Genomic DNA, 20,273 nt, shown 5'->3' on the forward strand with positions numbered 1-20,273 from the left:
TTCATTTACCATAATCCATATTCAGGGAATCTGTAGGTTTCAGCAACTTTTTAATTTTTAAGACCTTTTTAATGCCACCATGAATTACATCTAAGACAGAAAAAAATATAAATATAGAGGGGACTTTGGGGGAATTCGGTGTATAACAATCAAGCATTGCAAAAACTGTGAACGTGGCTTTGTGACCATGATGGAGGCAAACAAAGCTAGCTAACAAGCAAGGGTATATTAGCTGCTAGTTAGCAGTAGCCTCAACCACCTCGAGAAAGAGTGCAGTGAAGATGTTTACGTGCAAATCAAACTTTTACCTGACAGAAAAGTCCTGAACCCCCCATTAAATTAAACTGTCAAAATTAAAGAGCTGTCCTTACGTCTCAAAATCCGACAGGCTGGGATCATCTGACGTCTGGCTTAAATCTCCTGGGACCTGGAAAAATGAGACACGGATCATCAGAACCTGAGCGAAGATGATCACAAGATGTGAAAATGTTTCTGCCCAGGTTTTATTGGAAGAGAAACTGGAAGAGAAAGGATGTTGGAGACGCACTAAACTGGATTTATAATCTATGAACATTTATGGTTTGTACAATCTTTAGCTTTGTTCTATTAGCTTTGCTCTGTTAGCTTTGCTCTGTTAGCTTTGCCCTGTTAGCTTTGTTCCATTAGCTGACTGGAGCAGAAGCTTCTCTAAAATAAAACCAGATCTTTTGTAAAAATGCTCTTCTTGTTCCAGAATCACCAGTTGAGCCCGTCGGCGCCGTCTGACACGTGTCAGAAACACACACCTCCATTAATGCTAATTATAGCCGCCGCCGCGCCACCTGGCTCTTACATCAATATGTCCCTCTGGGCTGAAAACCACAATCTGCCCACATCAGTAATTTTATTCAGCCCAGTTGTTATGATGATCTTTTTTTCCTTCATCTTCTCTGATTAACAGTTACAACCATTTTCCTCCAGATTGTTCTGCATATGGAAGCTAGCCGGCTGTTAGCTACGGTTTCAGAACAAACATGGCCGATCAATCTCCTGCTTTAGTACGAGATGAGCCGAGTTATCAAAGTTTGTCAAACTCTCAAAAGTCGAAATGGTCTAAGTAATATCTGAGACTCCAGTCAGACAGTCTGAAGTAAAACTAAGACCAACCCAGCCTTCAGACTTCAGGGCCTGAGGTCCAACATGAGGAGCTACAAGCTGAAACAACCTGCAGTCCTTGTGGACCAGGCGCTCAGTAACGACGGGAGGTCCAGAAGAACGTTGGAGGACGAAAGAAAATGTGTGTTAAAAGTCTTTTGCAGTATTACAGAACAGCAGTTGTATTACTGACTCCCCCTAGTGGTCTGGAGGACTTCTGTTTTGATGCATTTTCTTTTTGTTTCCTTTTTATTCATTTTTTTTTTTTTTTTTTAAGTTTGTATTGTTCATGTGTTTGAGAAGCGTTTTCGCCGTTTGCTGCCTGTCTGAACCTGTCAGCAGAAATCTTCTGGGTCAGTGTTCCCAGATCCAGAACCAGACAAGAGGAGGCAGCTTTAGGTTTCTCTGCTCCTCAGATCTGGAACAAACTGCATGGAAACCTGAGCTGATCAGAAACTGTTGGTTCCTTTACATCAGACTTGACACGCGACGGTTTTGGATCAAACCATCCGACAGATGAACGGTTTCTGCTCAGGATGGGATGGAAATTTAAAATGAAATGTTTCCTCCCCTCTCTGTCTTTCCTTTGAAGGCTTCTTGGCATCTCAACAAGGCGATCTGAACCACTTTCTACCCCCAACGCTCGTAAACACAAGACGCCACCCGAGGGCGAGCCGAGGAGCGGCTGATTGGCCGGCTGCTCGGACCGCACGCGGTCCAGCAAAGCCGGCTGAGGCTGAGGGATAAGAGGCCGGCGTTCAGCCTGAGGCAGCGGCAGATCGCTGTGGTGGTCAGCGCAGACGCATGCTGCCATCCAGACTTTCTGTTTTCTGTTCTGTGAACAAAGCTGAAGGGACTGAGACAAAGTTGTTTACTTGAAACGGCAATAAAAGGATGAAAGGAAAGTTCTGGACTAATATTGGTTTTCTTCTTCATGACCGAGTAAAAACAGCCTTTATTTTCCTGCAACAGGAGAAATTCAGGAGCAGCAGCAGCAGGTGTAAAGGTTCACCCAAAAAGAGTTTAAACTCTAGAAAAATCAAGTGAAGATCCTGGATGTTTGATCTTCAGTAACAAAGAAATAAATCTGTTTTCAACTGTTTAGCATTAGCGTCCTCTAATTACCATGTTAATGTAGCACTTTAGCATTAGCAGAACTAATGTTTATGATTAGCGCTTCAGGATTAGCTTCAGCTAATTACCATATGCGTGTAGCATTTAGCAATAGCCTATGCTGCACACCATGTCGGTTAGCGTTAGCAGAGCTAATATTTCTGATTAGTGCTTTAGCTTTCAGTTTACAAACTACAGGAAGCCATTATAATCTGCTTTTTAAAATGTATTTTCTGAGAAGATTCCCATAAATCTGGAGGATTTTCACCCTGCGAGTCGTCCTGCTTTATAATGACTAAACCATCTGAATGTGTCATGGCGGCATGAGGGCGGGGAAACCGCTGCAGCCACTCACCGGGCCTCTGAGGTCGATCAGCTCCTGCCTCATCTGGACGATCAGGTGGTCCTTGGCCATGAGCGAGCGGTACAGGCGCTCGTTAAACTCGATCAGCTCGCCGTGCATCTCCGCCACCTGCAGCACACACAGCACCGACATTTCATTTTAAAAGCTCGCTACGTTCCTCCCGATCACAGACTGCACAGTCCAGGTGAGGCGAGTGGAAGCCGACGGTTCTGGACGGGTTCTGGGACCCGGGCGAGCCGAGCCGGATCGGACGGACCGAAGGTGTGAAACTCCCTCATCTCCAAGGTGCCCAGAGTTTTTCCTGCCTGCTTTTCTGTTTTCATTCACTATAACCAACACCGACACGGCGCTGCTCACATCAGAGCTCAGGTTAATTACAGCAGACACACACACACACAGACACACCCCGACACACACACCGTCTGTGTGTGTCTTTCATTGTCTGACACACACACAGACTGTGTGTCTCTGTGTGTGTGTGGGTGTGTGTGTGTGTGTGTGTAGACCGGTCTCTGTCTGGGGACTGATGGCTGTGACTCTGCACTGCATGGAGAACACCTGCTGTCAGTGCCGTTACCACGGAGACTTGTCACCGACTGACAGCTGACCCGGGCCGTTACCAACGGCAACAGCCACAGTTACCTTGATTTACGTTTGGGAGCCGGTTAACGGGTCGGCTGGTTGTTCTGTGAATGTAGAACATTGGATTCTGATTTTATATTAAATACCAAAACTAAAACTAAATAATTTTCTTTTTAATAAAAAAATATAATTATTATTATTTCTTTATTTTCAACCCTCTTCTACCAGTTTTGCACATTTGCTCAAACTCAGGTTTTCATTTGGACCTAGGTCTGGATTTGACTAGGCCTCTCTAACCCATTAATCTGCTTTGATCTAAACTTCGAGTCAAAATCATCAGCTCCAAAGAACAAGGAAAAAAATTCTAATTTTTACAAACTAAAATAATTTTTTTTTTTTTTTTTTACCAATTGAACAATATTTTGTCTTCTGAGCGATAAAAACAGGATGCAGGTTTGTCTTTGCTTGAAATCACTTCCTGTCCTCAGTTTTAATACAGCAGCTAAAAGCTGAGGTGGATTTCAGAGATAACGAACAGATGGTTAGTTACCATGGCAACAAGAGAAACTGGGACGCTCAGAGAAGATGATCACTTTGTGTTCAAACATTTTCTACTAAAACATTGCAGTTTTGTTCTAATTTACTTTTGAATTGTGGACAGACGGCCGCCAAAAAATCAGTCCAGGGTCCATAGATGGCCCCCAACCCCCACTTTGAACACCCCTGGTCCAAAGCATCCCATAGTGACTCCTGGAGGCAGATTGTTGCTCTGGATTAAATTCAGGTAAATCAGAGTAAAAGGAGCTGAAAACAAATGCACGCCACACTTTTCAGATTTTTATGTGGACATCATGCAACCATGTCCCAGTTAGTTCAGACTGGTACTGTGATGCTCCCAGTTCGCTCAGACTGGGACTGTGATGCTCCCAGTTAGCTCAGACTGGGTGAATCAGGGTAAACTGGTTTCCAGTGGGTGAAACTGAAACTGGGTTGCTGCCTGTGCCAGGAGCCAGACTCTGTCAAAGCGTGACGCCCTCTAGAGGTGACATAGCGAAGCTCCATGGAAAAATAAAAATCACAGTTGCCATGGCAACAACATCACAAAAAGAGAGGGGCTGCTGTACAGTAGATTTGTTCTGCTTCTGGGAGAAAGAATGACAAATCTTTGTCCTTTTTTTGGGGTTGAGATCAGAACCGGAGGAACGGATCCGACTCATCAGATCAGAAACGATGCCATGATGTCACGTGATTCAAACCCGCAGAAACCAGCAGCAGAACGTCTGAAATCCTGAAGCTGCAGCAGGTGCTGCTCCTGCGTCACAGATAACAAACGTCCTGTTTATTTCAGAGGAACAGCGGCGTCCGAAATGAAACGTTAACCTTTAAGTCCTCAGAGCTAACAGCAGAGACGGATCTGTGAGGCGGCGGAATAACCTGAACGTTTTACTGCAAACTGTTTAACAATCAGCTGATCGTCACAATAATCTGGATTTATTTCAACCGTTCTTTACCAGAATCTTTTCCCAAATATCTGTGTTGGACACATTTCTGCTAATGCGCTAATAGCTTGTTGTTAGCTTAGCACTTCGGCTAACATTGAAAACCGTTAGCTTACCCTAAATTAATGTCTCCTGACGAATTATAGAATGATAATTTACCTCTCTGTTTTGAAAACTGTCATTTATATTCACGCTCTTATTTTGAAGTAACTGTCTACGTAGTTCTGTTTCCTCACATTTTCTCAATTTAGCTTTTAAACTTGACATTAAGGGTTAAATAGGTGATTCAAGATAAGAATAACTAAAAATGAGGTATTTGGAGAAGTTCTGCAGGTGGAAGTATGTTTTCATATATTTTCTGAATAAAAGACATTTTGCTTCCTGTTCATTGCAGCCTGGCTGCTTCGCTCCAAACCAGCAGACAGAAACACCTGATTCAAATGTTTGGTTTTGTTTCCTGACATTTTAAACTTGACCTCAAAATTCATGTGCCAGTTGGATGGAAACGGTTTAAAAAACAAAGAGAAAACTGATAAATCCGTCTTCACATTACAGTTTATGGGCAGTTGATAATAACTTTAGCTGATTTTCCATATAATTGTGCAACATGACAATTTTTTAAAAAACTCATTTTTTGATAAAAGGTTTCGGGAAGAGGTGTTTTTTTTACGTATCGAAATTGTATTTTTTGCAAAAGTGCGATGGAAACGTTTTTTTTCATCACAGGAGTCACATGATCGACAGGATGTTACTGTTGGCGAAAACCAGGAAGAAGAAAACGACAGGAAGTGGTGGGAGGAAGAAGGCGTGGCATGTGTGATTTTAACTGCATTAATAATTGAATGGAAACACTGCAAATGCTGAGTCGTGCTTTCTCTACATTAGTGGATTAATGAAAACGTTTTGCACATTTATAATGGAGACGAAGCAACAGGACGAACCAGGAGTGGCTCAACACCTGGACCAGAATCTGTTCAGCACCATGGAGGCTTTGCTCCTGGGACCATGAAGCTGTGAAGCATCAGAACCGAGCTCATCTGGGACCGTTTGGACTCAGCTGATCGTCTGTCATGCCATGTTTTATTTAAACAGAAAAACCCAAAGACATAAAAGTGTCTGAAACACGGAGACGTTACAAATCTGAGGCTCAGACGGACCTGCAAAGCTAACAGTAATCTCTCAACATAAAACATGGAGCCGCCTCAGCCGGAAACAATAACGCCAAACCTGTGTGTGTGTGTGTGTGTGTGTGTGTGTGTGTGTGTGTGTGTGTGTGTGTGTGTGTGTGTGTGCGTGTGTGTATGTTTGAGGACGGAGCAGGATGTCAAACAGAGACCTGAGTCATCAGACGCGGAGCGCTATGCGACGCTTCCCGTCAGGACGTGTTTCACCTTTATTTATTCAGCCGCCGCTAAACTCAGGTAGCAAATTACAGGAGAGCAAATTAATTTGAGGCGTGAAGGAAACCAATTAAAGGTGAGAGAGGAGGCTGATGTGACGGCGGGCGTCACGCCACGCTTGTTCAATTTGACCGACTGAGAGAGGCTCACGCTCTGATTCGATTCAGCAGCAAGGGCGTCTTCTTCACGCCGTCTCCTGATCGTTTAGTCATGTCTGGGTCTCAGTGTCTGGCTGACCCTTTCCTGGACAAAACTACATAAAGAAGAGGTCCAAAGGAAGGTCCGGGGGCCATTTGTGGCCCTAGGATTGATTTATGGGTGCACCAGAAACACACAAACATGAAGGTTCCCACTGGAACTTTAGTATGAAAAATAACTGAAGAAAATTTAACTAAAATCAGTAAAAGTTGGTGTTTTTAAAGTGAAACCATGTGGAAAGTCTGTTTCCTTTTTACAGATTACTGCCGTGTGAATTTAATAACATAAAACAAACATAAAATAGACTCAGCCACAGTAAAAACAGAGGATTTATGTTTTTTAACCTCTTTGCCTCTTTTCTTCTAATCATGAGGAAAGCAAGGCAGAGATAAACGAACCGTCTGTTCCTGCTAATGTTAGAGCTGTTGTTCTAACACACACACACACACACACACACACACACACACACACACACACACACACACACACACACACACACACACACACACGCACGCACACACACACACACACACACACACACACACACACACACACAGAGGTTTAGCTCCACACTGAGATTTTAAATTAAACCAACTGCTTAATTGATCATTTTCCATTTATTCAATTATTGTTCAAGCAACGTTTTTAATTAGCTTTCAAACCAACCGCGGTTCACGGCTCATACCAGGAAGTCAGGAAGAAATTTAAATTAAACTCTTTCCTTAGCTTATTTTTATTGCATTAAAAATAATACATGTATTTAATAAATTATTAATAAGGGTTAGGGTCTTTATCTGATTCGGTTGCAGGGCTGAACTTTGGTGCTTTAAACGCCAAACTGGAGGGAAACGTACGGCGAGCGGCACAGCGGCCATCTTGCATTTGGACCTCACGGTTCGGCTCACTCCACCCATTTTCTGCCTGATTCCTGACAGAAAACGCTTCTAAAGTCACTAAATGTTCAACAGATCTGACCTTTAACGGATCCGCTTCCCCAGCAGAACCAGTTGCAGCTCAGGAGGAGGAACTGGGAGCTGTTGGGTTTCCACCAGAAAACACTGATGGGTTGAATTAAACATGATTTCATTATTAAAAACATGAAGCTTCACGGTGCTAAAGGAAGTGTTCAGATGAAACGGATCCCATGATTTATGAATTATTTTACTTTCTGAGGATCAGATTCACAGCAGTGAGGAAAACAGGCTTCAGACAAGCTGGAAGTTTTGTAGTTACTACAGTCTGGAGATGTTTGGTTTGTGCTCTTCATGTTGCTAATTGTTAATTAATAAGTTGTTGGATAAAGAGAATCTCAGATTGCTGGGGAAGTTCTGACCCACATTTCTTCTTCTATCCAGCAGCAGGAAACTTTCCCAGTATGAGAGCCTCTGATGATCCGGCCTGCCAGGGAAAACCTCCAGAGCATTTGGTTTTAGCCGGTTCTGCTGAGGGCTTTTATTTTGGAGAATCCGACCGTTAAACTGCAGAGACGATTTTCTGTTGGATGGAAACAAAATCTGAATCACTTCGTCAATGACTGTAAAGAAGCTAATTTAGAACAATATGGTTTATTATTTTTAACATTGCTCCTGGTCAACAGGAAGCTTCACGTTTCCACCAGCAGAACAAGTCGGCGCCGGGCCGGGGGCGGGGCTAATGACCGGGCCCAAATTATAAAGCTGGTGATAATTTTACTTTACAACATAGACATGCCTGCAACAGCGGCGCTTACAAGTTTCACCACCACAGAGAGCGACTGCCATTCTGAAATCCATCTGACATGAAGTTCAACAAACCAGGAGACCAACAGAAACATCAGGCTGCTGGTCACTAATGACGAAACGACACAAATTCAAATCAGTTCAGAACCACGGTGGGCGGTCGGATCATTTTGACATTTATCAATTTCAACTCAGAGCCTGGAGCAGCTAGCAACTGCTGAAGCTACGTTTATTGTTGGCGCGTTGAACCGAGCCCGCGGTGGCGCGTTGAAGCGGGAACGCAGCGGCGCCGCATGCGCAGCGTGTCGCAGCACCATCTGCACCTCTGGATGTTTGAAACTCAGCGTGGATCGCGCGCCGCCGTTCACACACACTGGGCGATCTGGCAGACGCTCTTCCAGGCGGCTCCAATGGAAACAGCAACTATAAACGCCATACTGCTGTGTCAAAAACGCGCTAAACCCGAACTGTAGAAAGCGCAACCATTACTCGGCCTCCTGAAACAAAAATCTGCTTTTTGCAGAAACTTCATCCATTAACGATGGAGAAGAACATGCCCACAGCATCATGGATCTTTTGTTTGAAACAATGTGGCATTTTGTAAACATTTTTCATGCCTGAATAAACGTGTTTCCTGAGGAATCGCTCCCTCTCCACCGTTTTGTCCCTGCATGTTCCATTAATGCTCTCCTCTCCTGACCAACAGGCAGCGCTGCCTCCAGTCGCCCACTGCACCACAAAAAGCAATTAACCGCGAGCGGAGCAATGGAGCCGAGCGTCTCTGCGCAGGAGCGGTTCAGGAACGGATAACTTTCAGCGCGACGCCGGCAGCCTGCGTGCCGCGATAAGACGATGTGACATCACTTCCTGCTCAGCCGTTTATCAGCACACACTCAGACCAACGCCACCAATCAGAGCTTTTTCTCTCAGATCTCAGTCGACGTGTCTGTGACTTTAAATACACCCAGTGTCTCTGCTTTATTTCAGGTAGCGAAGTAAGTCGGGGCTTAAACCAATAACGGGTTAAAAAAGAGAGCTGATCCGGTTCAGCTGGGATTTTATGCAGCAGGTTTCACTTTTATTTTGAAAGACATTGCAAAACCAAACTTTATTTTGGTTTAGCTTCTAATGCAATTATATTATTACATTTGAAATAAAACAAATGTAAATGTCTGCCTGTCTCCACCTAGTGGTCAGGTGTCAGAATGACGTAGGGGCTCCAGATGTTTCTGTCAGGTTAAAAAAATCTGGCTAAATTCGTAAATTATTCCATTAATTCGACTCATTAGTATAAATAAGAAACACTGCCACCTACAGGTGAACGTTAGGAGTCACTGAAATGTTTTTGCACAAAACAAATGAAAGTATCTGTTGATTTTTTTGTCAATTCTTGGGAAAAACTGGAGCGTCTAATAAAACTTTCACCTTTGTGTTTGGGTTATAATAACAGCTCTGACTCAGTCACAGGCCACCAGAACCAGAATCTCACTTCATGAGGCAAGTTCTGCATTTTAATATCACAGGCTGTAAATCCAGTTCTGTCCATAATGTTCAGGTATGTGATTAAAACCTTAATGAGGCTCTTTAGAAACGTGAAACATTGCGATCCGTCGGGTTTAGATGCTGCAGATCCAGATATTTTGTAGCAGAGATCCTGAGGATCCGCGATCCAACAGCTGGAAGGAAAATCAGGTTTCTGTTGGACTTTTGCTCCGTCTGAACAAAGATGGTAAAGATCAGAGGACGCCTGGAGATTCGGCTCAAATGTAAACACATTCAGAGTCAATATAACGGATCAGCAGCATCACACTAAAACCTGGGCCGGGTCGCCGCCCGGCCCGCTCCAATATTTGTTTGTCTCTCCCAGGAAGGAACGTTTCTAACGAGGCTTGATGTGACATTTTGGGAAATCAATAACCAGGCCGCTCAGATTCGGAAAGCGAGGCGAGGAGGGAGCGACGTCATGGCAACCACGGGCCGACCCGAACGCTGGGCGGGATGCTACACTCACTGCCGTGCTGTTTTACCCCGGCAGGGTAACGCGTTGCCCCACAGCGGGGCAGGAAGAGGAACCGGGTCGGAGCAGCGGCTCCGGACCGACCCGGTTCCCCCCCCATGCGGCGCCTTTCGCACTGACAGCAAATGAAGAGATAAATTAGTAAATAGCATAAAAAATGCAGCAGCAGCATAAATAAGTGAAGCAAAATAGAGACGAGTTATTATTAAAAATAAAAATTACAATTTAATTATTCATGAACCATTCAAACAGACTCACAACAACTGACCAGCAAGTCTGGACCGGACCGGACCAGACCGGATTGGACCGGACCGGATTGGATTGAACGGACTGAAGGGAACCGGGTCATTTCTCTCCTGTTGGATCACATAAAAAGTTTCGTCCTCTTGGTTCTGAGCAGCTTTAATGATCCGGTTCTAACCGATACAGAACCGCACCGATTTCTTTAACAGCCACAAACCTCCACGTGTTTCACTGCAGTTTTTAGAGACAAATCACAAAGTGAAGAATAATTCTACAGTTTAATAAAATTAATTTAAATAAGCAACATTTCAATTTAAAAACTCCTTTTTGCTGCAGAATTATTGAATAAACATTTTTCTATTTGTAAGTAGAATAAAGTTATTGTCTGGAGGTTGACAGGTGTGAAAACGTCTCAGCATGAAGCTGAAACCTGACAGGCTGCCTTCATCCAACAGAAATATCCGGTTCTGGCGCCGGCAGACGATCCAAAGAGCGAACTGCAGACGGAAGATCAGCTAAACAAACAGAATAAACTCCTGAACGAAGAACAAACTCCCAGTTTGAAGCAGGTTTGTGTGGTTAGGGTTTAAAAAACAGCTGGGACAAAGAGGAAGATGCAAAATTAAAAAATGTTTTCTGTGGTTTATTCCTCTGCAGGCAGCAGGACAAGTTCACAAGCTTTCATTTCTATAAAACCAAACAGTAGCAGGAGTTTGCTGTTAGCGACGCTTCAAACAGATGAAACTAACAATAACTTAATGCAATAGAAGGGTTTTATTCAGATTAACTCCTAAAACTTTTAAGATTTATCTGTTGTCCCACTGGGAAGTTTTAAAAACCAAGCAGCCAGTGAAACCAGTCCGGTACCGACATGGGTCCATCGATCCAGAAGCAAAACAGAAACGGTTCATAAACCCAGTCAGGAACAGAGGTTCACCTCTGGATTTGTTTCCTGTTTGGACAGGATCTCCATCTCTCCAAGTTAGAGGAACAAACAGGAAGTTTACAAGAACACAGTGGAAGCTGTGAAGCACGGTGGTGGCAGCATCATGCTATGAGGGTGTTTTACTACTGGGCAGAAAAAAACATCTATGGTAACATGGAGAGTTACGGAGCAGCTTGAGGACAAAGTCCATGTTTCAGAACCGCTGCCACCAACGTGCTTTTAGCTAACTAGCTAGCTAGGGTTTATTAGCAGCTAGCTAGTTTGTTTAGCTACTAGCAGCTAGTTAGCGGTACTCTCACAGAACATAATGAAGATGTCTACATCTGACTCAAACTTCTGTCTTAAAAAAAAATCCCACAAGAAAAAGAAACACTCCAGAGAAACAGTCCAGACCTGTGGTTGACATATTTAAGACTTTTAAAAATGAATTTAAGACTTTTATGGATGAGTAATAAACACTCTGGACTGAGAAGCTTGGAAGGATGTTTGGAAAGGTCAGATGTTTAAAGGTGACGCCACCAAATACTGAGGAAATGGTCAAAGTTTAAAAAACGTATTCTCTAAAAAAGTCTGGCATTTCTTAACTGACGTTAAACGGTTGAAGTTCAGTCTGACCCAAAGTCAGGATGGATCTGTGGCCATCTGAAGCTGAGCTCACACTGACCTCTATGAGCTTTCGCTCGTAGCTGGCGGCGAGCTCCTCGATGTCCCCGATGCATTTGGTCTGCAGCGAGGGGAGCTGGTCTTCGCTGGAGCGCAGGACGGACAGACCTGCAGGACGGAGACGGACAGACGGGTTAGGTTCCTCTGAACCCAGCATGGCGGCCAGAAGCAGAAACTGATCTGTCAGTTTTTCTCAAACTTTTCCAGGCTGAAAAACTGAAACCATTTAACGAACAAACAGCATCTTAATATTTACAACCTGAAATGAAAACAGTCTCTTGTTGTTTTTGTTCATTGGGAAATAATGTTTAATAAATGAATTATTTACATTCAGAAAGTCTGGATTCTGATCTCTCCAATGATGGAAACACAGAAATCGTGTTTTCATTTAGTTGTGTTTTTAATGAAAACAACAAAACATTTTAGGGATATCTGTAAATTAGGAGCATAATAAAAAAACAGGCTGGAGTTGATTTGGCAGAAATCTTTCAGGCTGATGTAAATATTTTATTTTAGGAGTTCTGATGCAGTTAATCAGCGCGGGGCGCAGCGCTGCTCACCATCAGATCGCTCTCGGGTCAGACGGCTAAATCTGAATGCTAGTGGCTACGCATCGTAATAATGCTCCAAAAACAAAATATAACAAAATATAACAAAATATTCCAGCAGACATGAATTCCTCTGATCGTAAAGTCAGCGTTGTTTTCCTTCATCGTATCTTCAGCTGATTTTAAGCCATTTATCCATTAATATTTAAACACAATCCCAGCTGTATGTGTTACATTTAACGGCACGGCAAACAAACAGTTATGAAATGTACATTTATTTTCACTGCTGTACGGAGAGATTAAAGTTCTTAAAGTCTGAGACAGACTGCTGAACCGATAGCTGCTGTTCAGCTCCGTGGAGGACGGAGCGTCTTCCTCCACCGCCGGCTTGTCTGCTCAAACTTTCTGCTCAGATGGAGTTTATTGTTTCTTTGCTTGATAACAGACTGAAGTCGTGACACGGAGCCAGAAGCATCGACTAATCTACTTCCCTCCGTAAATAACGGCAGAGTTTGGGGAAGCTGCAGCTTCTGGGGCTTTAAGTGGCTGGAAGATGGATGGTCGTCCTCCACAGCAGAAGCAAATTAACAGCGTTACTACAGCATCTCCGCACAAAGCCAACAGGCGGAGGAACAGGTGGAGGTTTAGGAGGAGGTTCGGGTGGAGGTTCAGGGGATGAAATCTGGGAGCTCCGGTAATGGACCTTACCAGAGAGGCCGCTTTTCATTGGCTGATGCCCATTCTGCGTGGCCGTCTCACAAACACCCTTAGCTTCCCGTTAGCTAAGTACAGCATAATGGCAGAACTGATACAACTTGTACACCTTGAAGCCTGTCTGCTACACAGTCTGACGTTAGCTAAACAGATCAATATGCAATGTGTCTGTATCTGACATACACTAAAGAAAAGGCTTTGGACTAAACTGTTACTCCTGTTAGCCACGTTAGCACCAAGTACAGCTAGTCAGTGTTCAGGGAAGCGCTGATTAATAATCAAGAAATAAATATCAAGCCTGGAAACTTGATATTGTAACGGACTGAATGTTATGTATTTAACGTAATCTTTGCTCGTCTTGGTTGCCACGGTAACAGGTGTGCTTAAACTACAGAGAGAGAGAGAGAGAGAGAGAGAGAGTAAAAAGGTAGGAGTGGTTTTGAGTTGATCACCTGTTCAGGTTATTTTACCTTTGTTTCCCTTTGCTGTGGCTCATTACAGCCGCTGTAGTTTCTAAATGTTGGACTAATTACCTCGTTCGTTTGTGAGTTTACGTCATTTACAACAAACATCAAATAGAACAAATATATTTCATTAAATTTTAACAAACAAATGGCTTCTACCGCGATAATTATGTGAAATTAAATTAATTATATCCCAACTTCAGAAGATTTGCCTTTACCTTTACAGAGCTCTTTGGTTCCTCCTATCAGTCTGTAGCTTCTCATATTGAGGTCAAAGTTCAGATCTACCATAACTGACTGACACCTGCTGGCCTCAGGTTTGCAACCAGCTTGTGACTGAGAAACCAGTAACCTCCTCCCAGATGATGACATGAACTTGTTAGTTCCTTGTCCATTTAGTAGCTGATATATTGTGAAAATCCGCTAGAAATGATGCACTAATCAGTCATGTTTACAGAGAAACAACCAGGCTTTGTTTGTGAGACTTGTGGTCATGTGGGTCGGTTGTGGGCGGAGCTTGGTAAGGTCCATCCCACTGTGTTTACGGCCGGCGGAGACGAGATGCAAAGTCTAGACAGTCTAAACAAAGCAAAGGGAAGCAACCTGCCCACATGATGTTAAAGATCTGGAGCTGAAGACGTGGAGTTGATTTAAATCATCAGGAAAATGTGAGTAAGTATTAAAGTATTAAAACATGATGAGTTATCATGGGACCAAACACAGAGGAATTTAAAATAATCCAGGATGAATTTTAGGGCTGCAACTGACAATTATTTTAGGTATCAATTAATCTATTATTCTGACAATTAATCGGATAATAAAAGTGATTTACAGACAAAGAAGGTTTCTTAATCTTAAATACAAAATGTTTATTTTTTGTAGAGTTTTGTCTGAATTACTGATGTTGGTGAGTTTTTCTTTTTTTAGTCTGCATGCTCCAGTTAATGATTAGTTGATTAATCACAATGAATCCGATTAATCGTTTCAGCTCCAATGTATTTATTGTCCGTCCAACAGAGTGTTGCTGGATTTCTTCTTGTTCAGCTCAAACACAAACAAGGAATGAAACGCATTTTTTACCCAAACAGAGCAACAAAAATAAAAACGATGCAAACTGCCAGTCACTGCTTCCCCTCCCGTTTCCATGCAGGTGGATTAATGGAGTCGGCTAAATGCTTCAGGTAATGAGAAACAAACAGGAGCAGAAACGGTAGGCGAGGAACGGAGGAGCGAGAGGAGAGGGACGGATCCACGCAGCTGTTCTGGGCCGTGTGAGAAGAAGCAAACAGCTGGTCTGAAATAACAACTAAGTGGGCCAGAAAGCCAGCAGCTGCATGCAGGAATCCCTCAGGGCTGCAAAGGGACGAGAAACGCAAACCTGAAACCAAAGACGAGAAAATCTGAGAGTTTTTAAAACAAGAAGCAGAACTGGGCAGATTCTGGAGTTCTTGGTGAAATTCCTGCTGCGTCATTTTCTCTATCTGAGGTTCTGTTCTACACACGATCAGCGGTAATCAATTAATATATCGATTAATCAGACAATTATTCGCATAAAAAAACCTGTCATTCTGCAGAAATTTCATTTAACCACCTGGCCTTTTATACAATATTAGAAATACATTAAATATGCAAATAAACGTTTTATTGTGTAAAAGTCAACAACAGCTTTCATTTAGTGAAGGTTTGATCATTTCTAGAATCTGCAGCTAAAAAAGTCCTAACATCAACATAAGATTATTATTGATTAACTGATTAACAAAAGCTGATCAATAGATGTTTACAGAACCAGGTGAAGATAAATCTGCCACTAGAGAAGTTCTGCTAGATTTACAGATGAGGAACATTTTATTTATGTAACATGGAAAATGTTTATCCTTTTGTACAGTTTTTGCTTCATTACTCTGTTGTTCTTTCACCAACTGGACAGTTTTCAATAACTGATTAATTGCGATTAATCATTTCAGCCCTGGTTTAAATGATGGTCGTTCTGAACTGATTCCTGTTCAACCGAGGTTAAAGGTCAAATTATGGAGACCTTTCACTTCCACTGCAAAAAAGCATTTAAATATAAAACATCTTCTAAAATCAACTATTTACTAAAAAATCTCAAACGTTTTTTCAATAATTGATTGATTGTTAATTTGTTTAAATCAGTTGTTTAGTATTAAAATGTCAAACGTCCCAATAAAAAGCTAAAACTTGACGGCGTGTCGTGTTGCGGTTCCTCGTCCCAGACGTGTTTGTCCCTCGGCGGCTCCCTGCACTGCCGGTTTCTCCAGGGAAATCTGGCCTACGCTCCGTTCTACCGGGAAATTCAGCTGGAAAGTGGAGAATTTCTCCCCCTAAATGGGTCAAATGTTCAGAGAAGAACCGTTCAGAACCGCGGGCTGGTTCTGAACCGTGCTTCCTGCTGTCAGTTCGCTCGGTGAGACAGTGAAAGCACCGCCGGGCAGAAAAGGCGCTCCACGTTCACCAGGAACAAACAGGCAATTGAAAAATCCAGCGGGGAGCGTCGGCGCAGAGCGCTGCTAAATTACCGGGATAACACGCCTGCAAGTCGACTCATGTTTATTTTATTCTGCCCAGAGTTACAGGAGAAACACTCCGTCCTTCCCCGTCTGTCGGTTTCTACTCCCCTGATCAGCCAGAAACCAGGAAACAAACCGAAACCCTGGCGACGCGTCTGTAAACAACAGAGAAATGAAGATTTTCACTGGAGGAAACCGTAATCTGTTTGTTTCACAATTAAAGCAACAAACATTTAAATCAGCACTGGATGTGGAGCAACATGAGAGGATGAGGTCACACCAGCAGACTGGATAAAACCAGAGGAAAAATCAAAGCAGGGCTGAAACGATTAATCTGATTAATCGTGATGAATCAATTATTGAAATAATCATCAATTAATTTAGTGATCAATATAAGCTTATATAATGGCTTATATAATAGCTTATTTTAATAAGCTAAAAATGGCCAACTGCTGTGGGAGCAACATATTCAGAGCAGTAATTAAGAACAAACTGCACAAAACAAACATTTTGCATTAAAAATATATAAAACAATCTTTGCCTGTAAAGTTTTTTTTAACCCAGAACTCTTCGAATGATAGTTTCAGCTCAAATCCAGAAAAAAATTCTTAAAGTATCGTTTTGCATTCAATTATTCATCCGTTAATCTAAAAATAATCCCCAGATCAGTCCTAATCTGTACTGATGTTCAGTCCAGCAGAAAGGCCTGAGCTTTTCTCATGTTGATGTTAGAAGGATTTTTATCTGCAGAATTATTGTTTGCTACAAATGAACAAGCTGTTATTGACTTCTAGGCAACAATATGCTTATTTCCCTTTTAAAAATCATGAATTGTGTTTATTTGCATTTTTAAGGCATTTCTAATTTTGTATAAAAAAGGTTCATTTAAAAAAATCTGGAAAATCAGCCAATATTTTATCTGACTAATCACCAGAATAATCGATTAATCGTTAACTAAAATAATCCTTGGTTGCAGTAGTTGAGCTTTTACACTGAAGTCGAGCGTTGATGGGCAATGATGACATCAGCACCTCTGGTGCTGCTCGGTCCATTAGCGGCGGCGTCACCGAGCCGCGGTTCTGAACAAACAAACCTCGGTTCTGCTGCGACGCGCTGAAGCGGCGCTGCTCAATAAAACATGTGCAACAAAAAAAACACAACTCATGTGCAACCAAGTGCAGCTGGTCGAGGCGCCGGCGTGAAACCCGGATGAAATCACTCCTTCAGCCCAACGTTTCCATCACACAGCTCAACATTCATGTCACTAAAAAAAAAAAAAGATCTGTGATAAAACGTCTTGGTCGAATCCTTCAAACTTATTCTGCCACTAAACAGATCAAATCAGAAACACAGGCAGTCATGAAAAAGGTCCAAGTCCTCCAGAGGAAACAAACTAAAATTAAAAATTAAATCACGCTCAAATTCTCCCAGATGAACAAAGTTTGTAACGATTGACTTTCTCATGTCTGAGCTCAACATTAATGTCAGTCAGGAAAAATCCTTTTACCTGTTATTAAACACGCCTGTCTTTGAACTGCCTTGGTGCTGAAACGTGTTTCACAAATAAACGTCACTTGACTTAAAGGGGCAGTACTACGCGTTTTCCAGGCTCTTTGTGACATTTTATAGCCCCACATTTGGAGGCCTTAGACCAGCAGACGACGCGGGTTCGACTCCCGGTCCCGACGACCTTTGCCGCATGTCCTCTTTCAAAAATGGCGCCGGCTCAGCTGGCTGCCTGCAGACGCAGCTCCTGTCGTGTGTGTGTTAATCTGTGTATAAAAAATTCTTGCTGTAACTGCGAAATAATTTTCCTGCTGGGATGAATAAAGTAATTCTTCTTCTTAAAAATTCTATAAATATTACATTTTAGTTCCTGATGTAACTCCTTAAATTTGGGCCTCTGTCTCTTTAAGAAGAGGTCCTGCTCTTTCTGAAGCTCCGCCTCCAGGAAGTCGTCCCAACATGGTTCCTCTATTAGCCCTTTAACGTTTTTACCAGTGTTGCTTTGAGCAGCAGCTCCTATAATGAGCTCAGCTGGTTGCTAACTGCTGCTGGCTAATCTGAAGGAGCTGAGTGAGGGAGGAGCTGCGCCTCGAAGGCGGGGCTAGGTCCACCCAGGTGTTTTGAACAGCTGAGTGGTTGCCATGGAAATTAGAGGATTTCTCAAAGAAAGAAAGCAACACTGCAGGTTTGATTCTGATGAGGCTAAAACATAAAAAAAAAAAAAGATTTAAAAGATTTTACCAATTTTAAGGTTTTAATAACTTTACACGACACCGGCCCTTAAAAATTGAAAATGAAATCGTGCTGAAATACTCCCAGATGTTAGAAACAAACCATGTCGTTCTGTTATAAAACATGTTTGTCTTTGTTCCACCTTTCAAACTTCTTCTGTCACCTTCATTTCTCCTTCCTCTTCTCTCCGGCTCCGCCCACTCCCATCATCATCGTCCTCCTCCTCCTCTTCATCATCGTCTTTTTCACAAATTTTAATCAGGAATTAATGTGACTCAGTTCATCTGATACAGAATCACTCAAGCTTTCAGTTTAGGAGTAATAAACCAAGTCAGCTGGGCCACAGCACCATCTATTGGTGAAGGAATGAGGGCGGCATGTCTTCTTCAGACTGATACAAACCGAGTCCAGTGAGTGTTGGTCCTGCCGTTAAAGGGCCGTTGGATCGCTGACTTCATGTCGTCTAACGGGTTCTAGATAAACCAAGTCCAGGCTCTGAGGGAAGACGTCTCCAGATGTGCAACTCACAGCAGGAGGCCCGGTCGGCTCCTCCTCCGTTCGGCTCAGGCTTAGAGGGAAAGCCTTTTCCAATTTTAATGAGAGGAAAACTCCGAGCGCTCGTTATTCGAGCTTCGTGAGGGTTTTCTCCTGAGCAAAGACGAGAGTGAAACGGGAACAAATGTTCTGGCACCGAGAGCCAGAAGCTCGTTTAAGTCGACTGCACCGCAGATTAAACATGAAGGGCTTCAATTAGACGATACTCCGTGCAACATGTTTACATTATATCGCCTGCAGGAAAAAAAAACATGCATAAATCATACAACACACACACAGCCTTCACCGCTAAGCACCATCTGCCTGCTTGTTCTACTTTCAGCTCTTTGAGTTCCTGAAATAATCCAGAGCAGCTTCGCTAACCGCTAACGACCTTCAGCTCTCTGCCTGGTTCTGAACTCAAGGTGAGAGGAACTGCAGACCAGCTTCCATCAGAAAAACTGCGGCGCATCGCCTGACATCACAGCGTTTCACTAAAACCAGATTCAACGTCTAACACCCAGAGAGTTTACCGTTTTACTGTTACAACCTTTCTTATCTAGGAGAAGACATTTTGGTTTTAATGAGAAATTTTATTTTAAAGGAGATACGACTGTGATGACATTCAGTCAAATACATTAAATTAGTTTACGGTGGAAATAAGCTGATAATCGAGTTCATAGTTAGATAATTTTGTGACTAAATTCATACCAAGAATGGGTAAAATTACAACACAGAGTGTGACATCTGTGTTACAAACTATCTTTGTCATATTGTATTTGCAGAAACATATTTCTGTAAATAATAAAAAGGTGATGTTTATTACTCTGGTAACCATGTCAACAAGAACTCAGTCAGGAGAAAGTAAATGGCTCTGAATGGACACTGTGTGTGTGTGTGTGTGTGTGTGTGTGTGTGTGTTGTTTCTTCTTCTGTGGTGTATAAAACGTAGAGCTCTGTACGCAGCATTAAGATGAGAGTATCAGCCAGTAAAGATTTTTTTCACTTTGTTGTATTTCAGTTACAAAAAAATCCATTGATAAAAAAACAAGTAAAATCAGCTGGACTAAATGTTTCAGTGTTGGATGAATCTGCTGCAAAGAAGATGAATATTAAGACTTTTAAGCTTCTTTAAAGTGGATGTATGACATCAAATGTACATTTTGCATGTTTTTGCGCTTTCATTTGAGTTTCTACTGATTCTAAAAAAACAATGCTTAAAAAAAACTTGTATTTTAGCAATGAGCTCATGTTTTTTGGTGTCTGGAAAATGAGCAGTTTCAAAAACATCAAACTGCCCGTTACCTAGCAACCCCATCTGAGCTCCAGTACGATTGGTCAGCTGGTTTTACTGCTGTACAATGGCTGCT

At 42.5% G+C, this 20,273-nt stretch overlaps 1 protein-coding gene across 1 annotated transcript in view; it reads right to left on the reverse strand.

Annotated features, from left to right (window-relative positions):
* The window catches only part of LOC111609901 (sorting nexin-29-like), a 50,643-nt gene extending 30,422 nt beyond the window's left edge, over nt 1-20,221 (reverse strand). Inside the window, exons 1-7 of the mRNA XM_023341190.1 lie at nt 20,209-20,221; nt 18,898-19,017; nt 18,533-18,609; nt 17,123-17,255; nt 11,879-11,985; nt 2,603-2,719; nt 372-427 (exon numbers count right to left, since the gene is read on the reverse strand). Of these exons, the coding sequence (XP_023196958.1) occupies nt 372-427; nt 2,603-2,719; nt 11,879-11,985; nt 17,123-17,255; nt 18,533-18,609; nt 18,898-19,017; nt 20,209-20,221 (623 nt within the window). The remainder of the gene's footprint in view (nt 1-371; nt 428-2,602; nt 2,720-11,878; nt 11,986-17,122; nt 17,256-18,532; nt 18,610-18,897; nt 19,018-20,208) is intronic.
* Between the last annotated feature and the right edge of the window lie 52 nt (nt 20,222-20,273).

Source organism: Xiphophorus maculatus, chromosome 10 (assembly GCF_002775205.1).
Source record: "Xiphophorus maculatus strain JP 163 A chromosome 10, X_maculatus-5.0-male, whole genome shotgun sequence".
In the NCBI taxonomy this organism is placed as follows: Eukaryota; Metazoa; Chordata; class Actinopteri; order Cyprinodontiformes; family Poeciliidae; genus Xiphophorus; species Xiphophorus maculatus.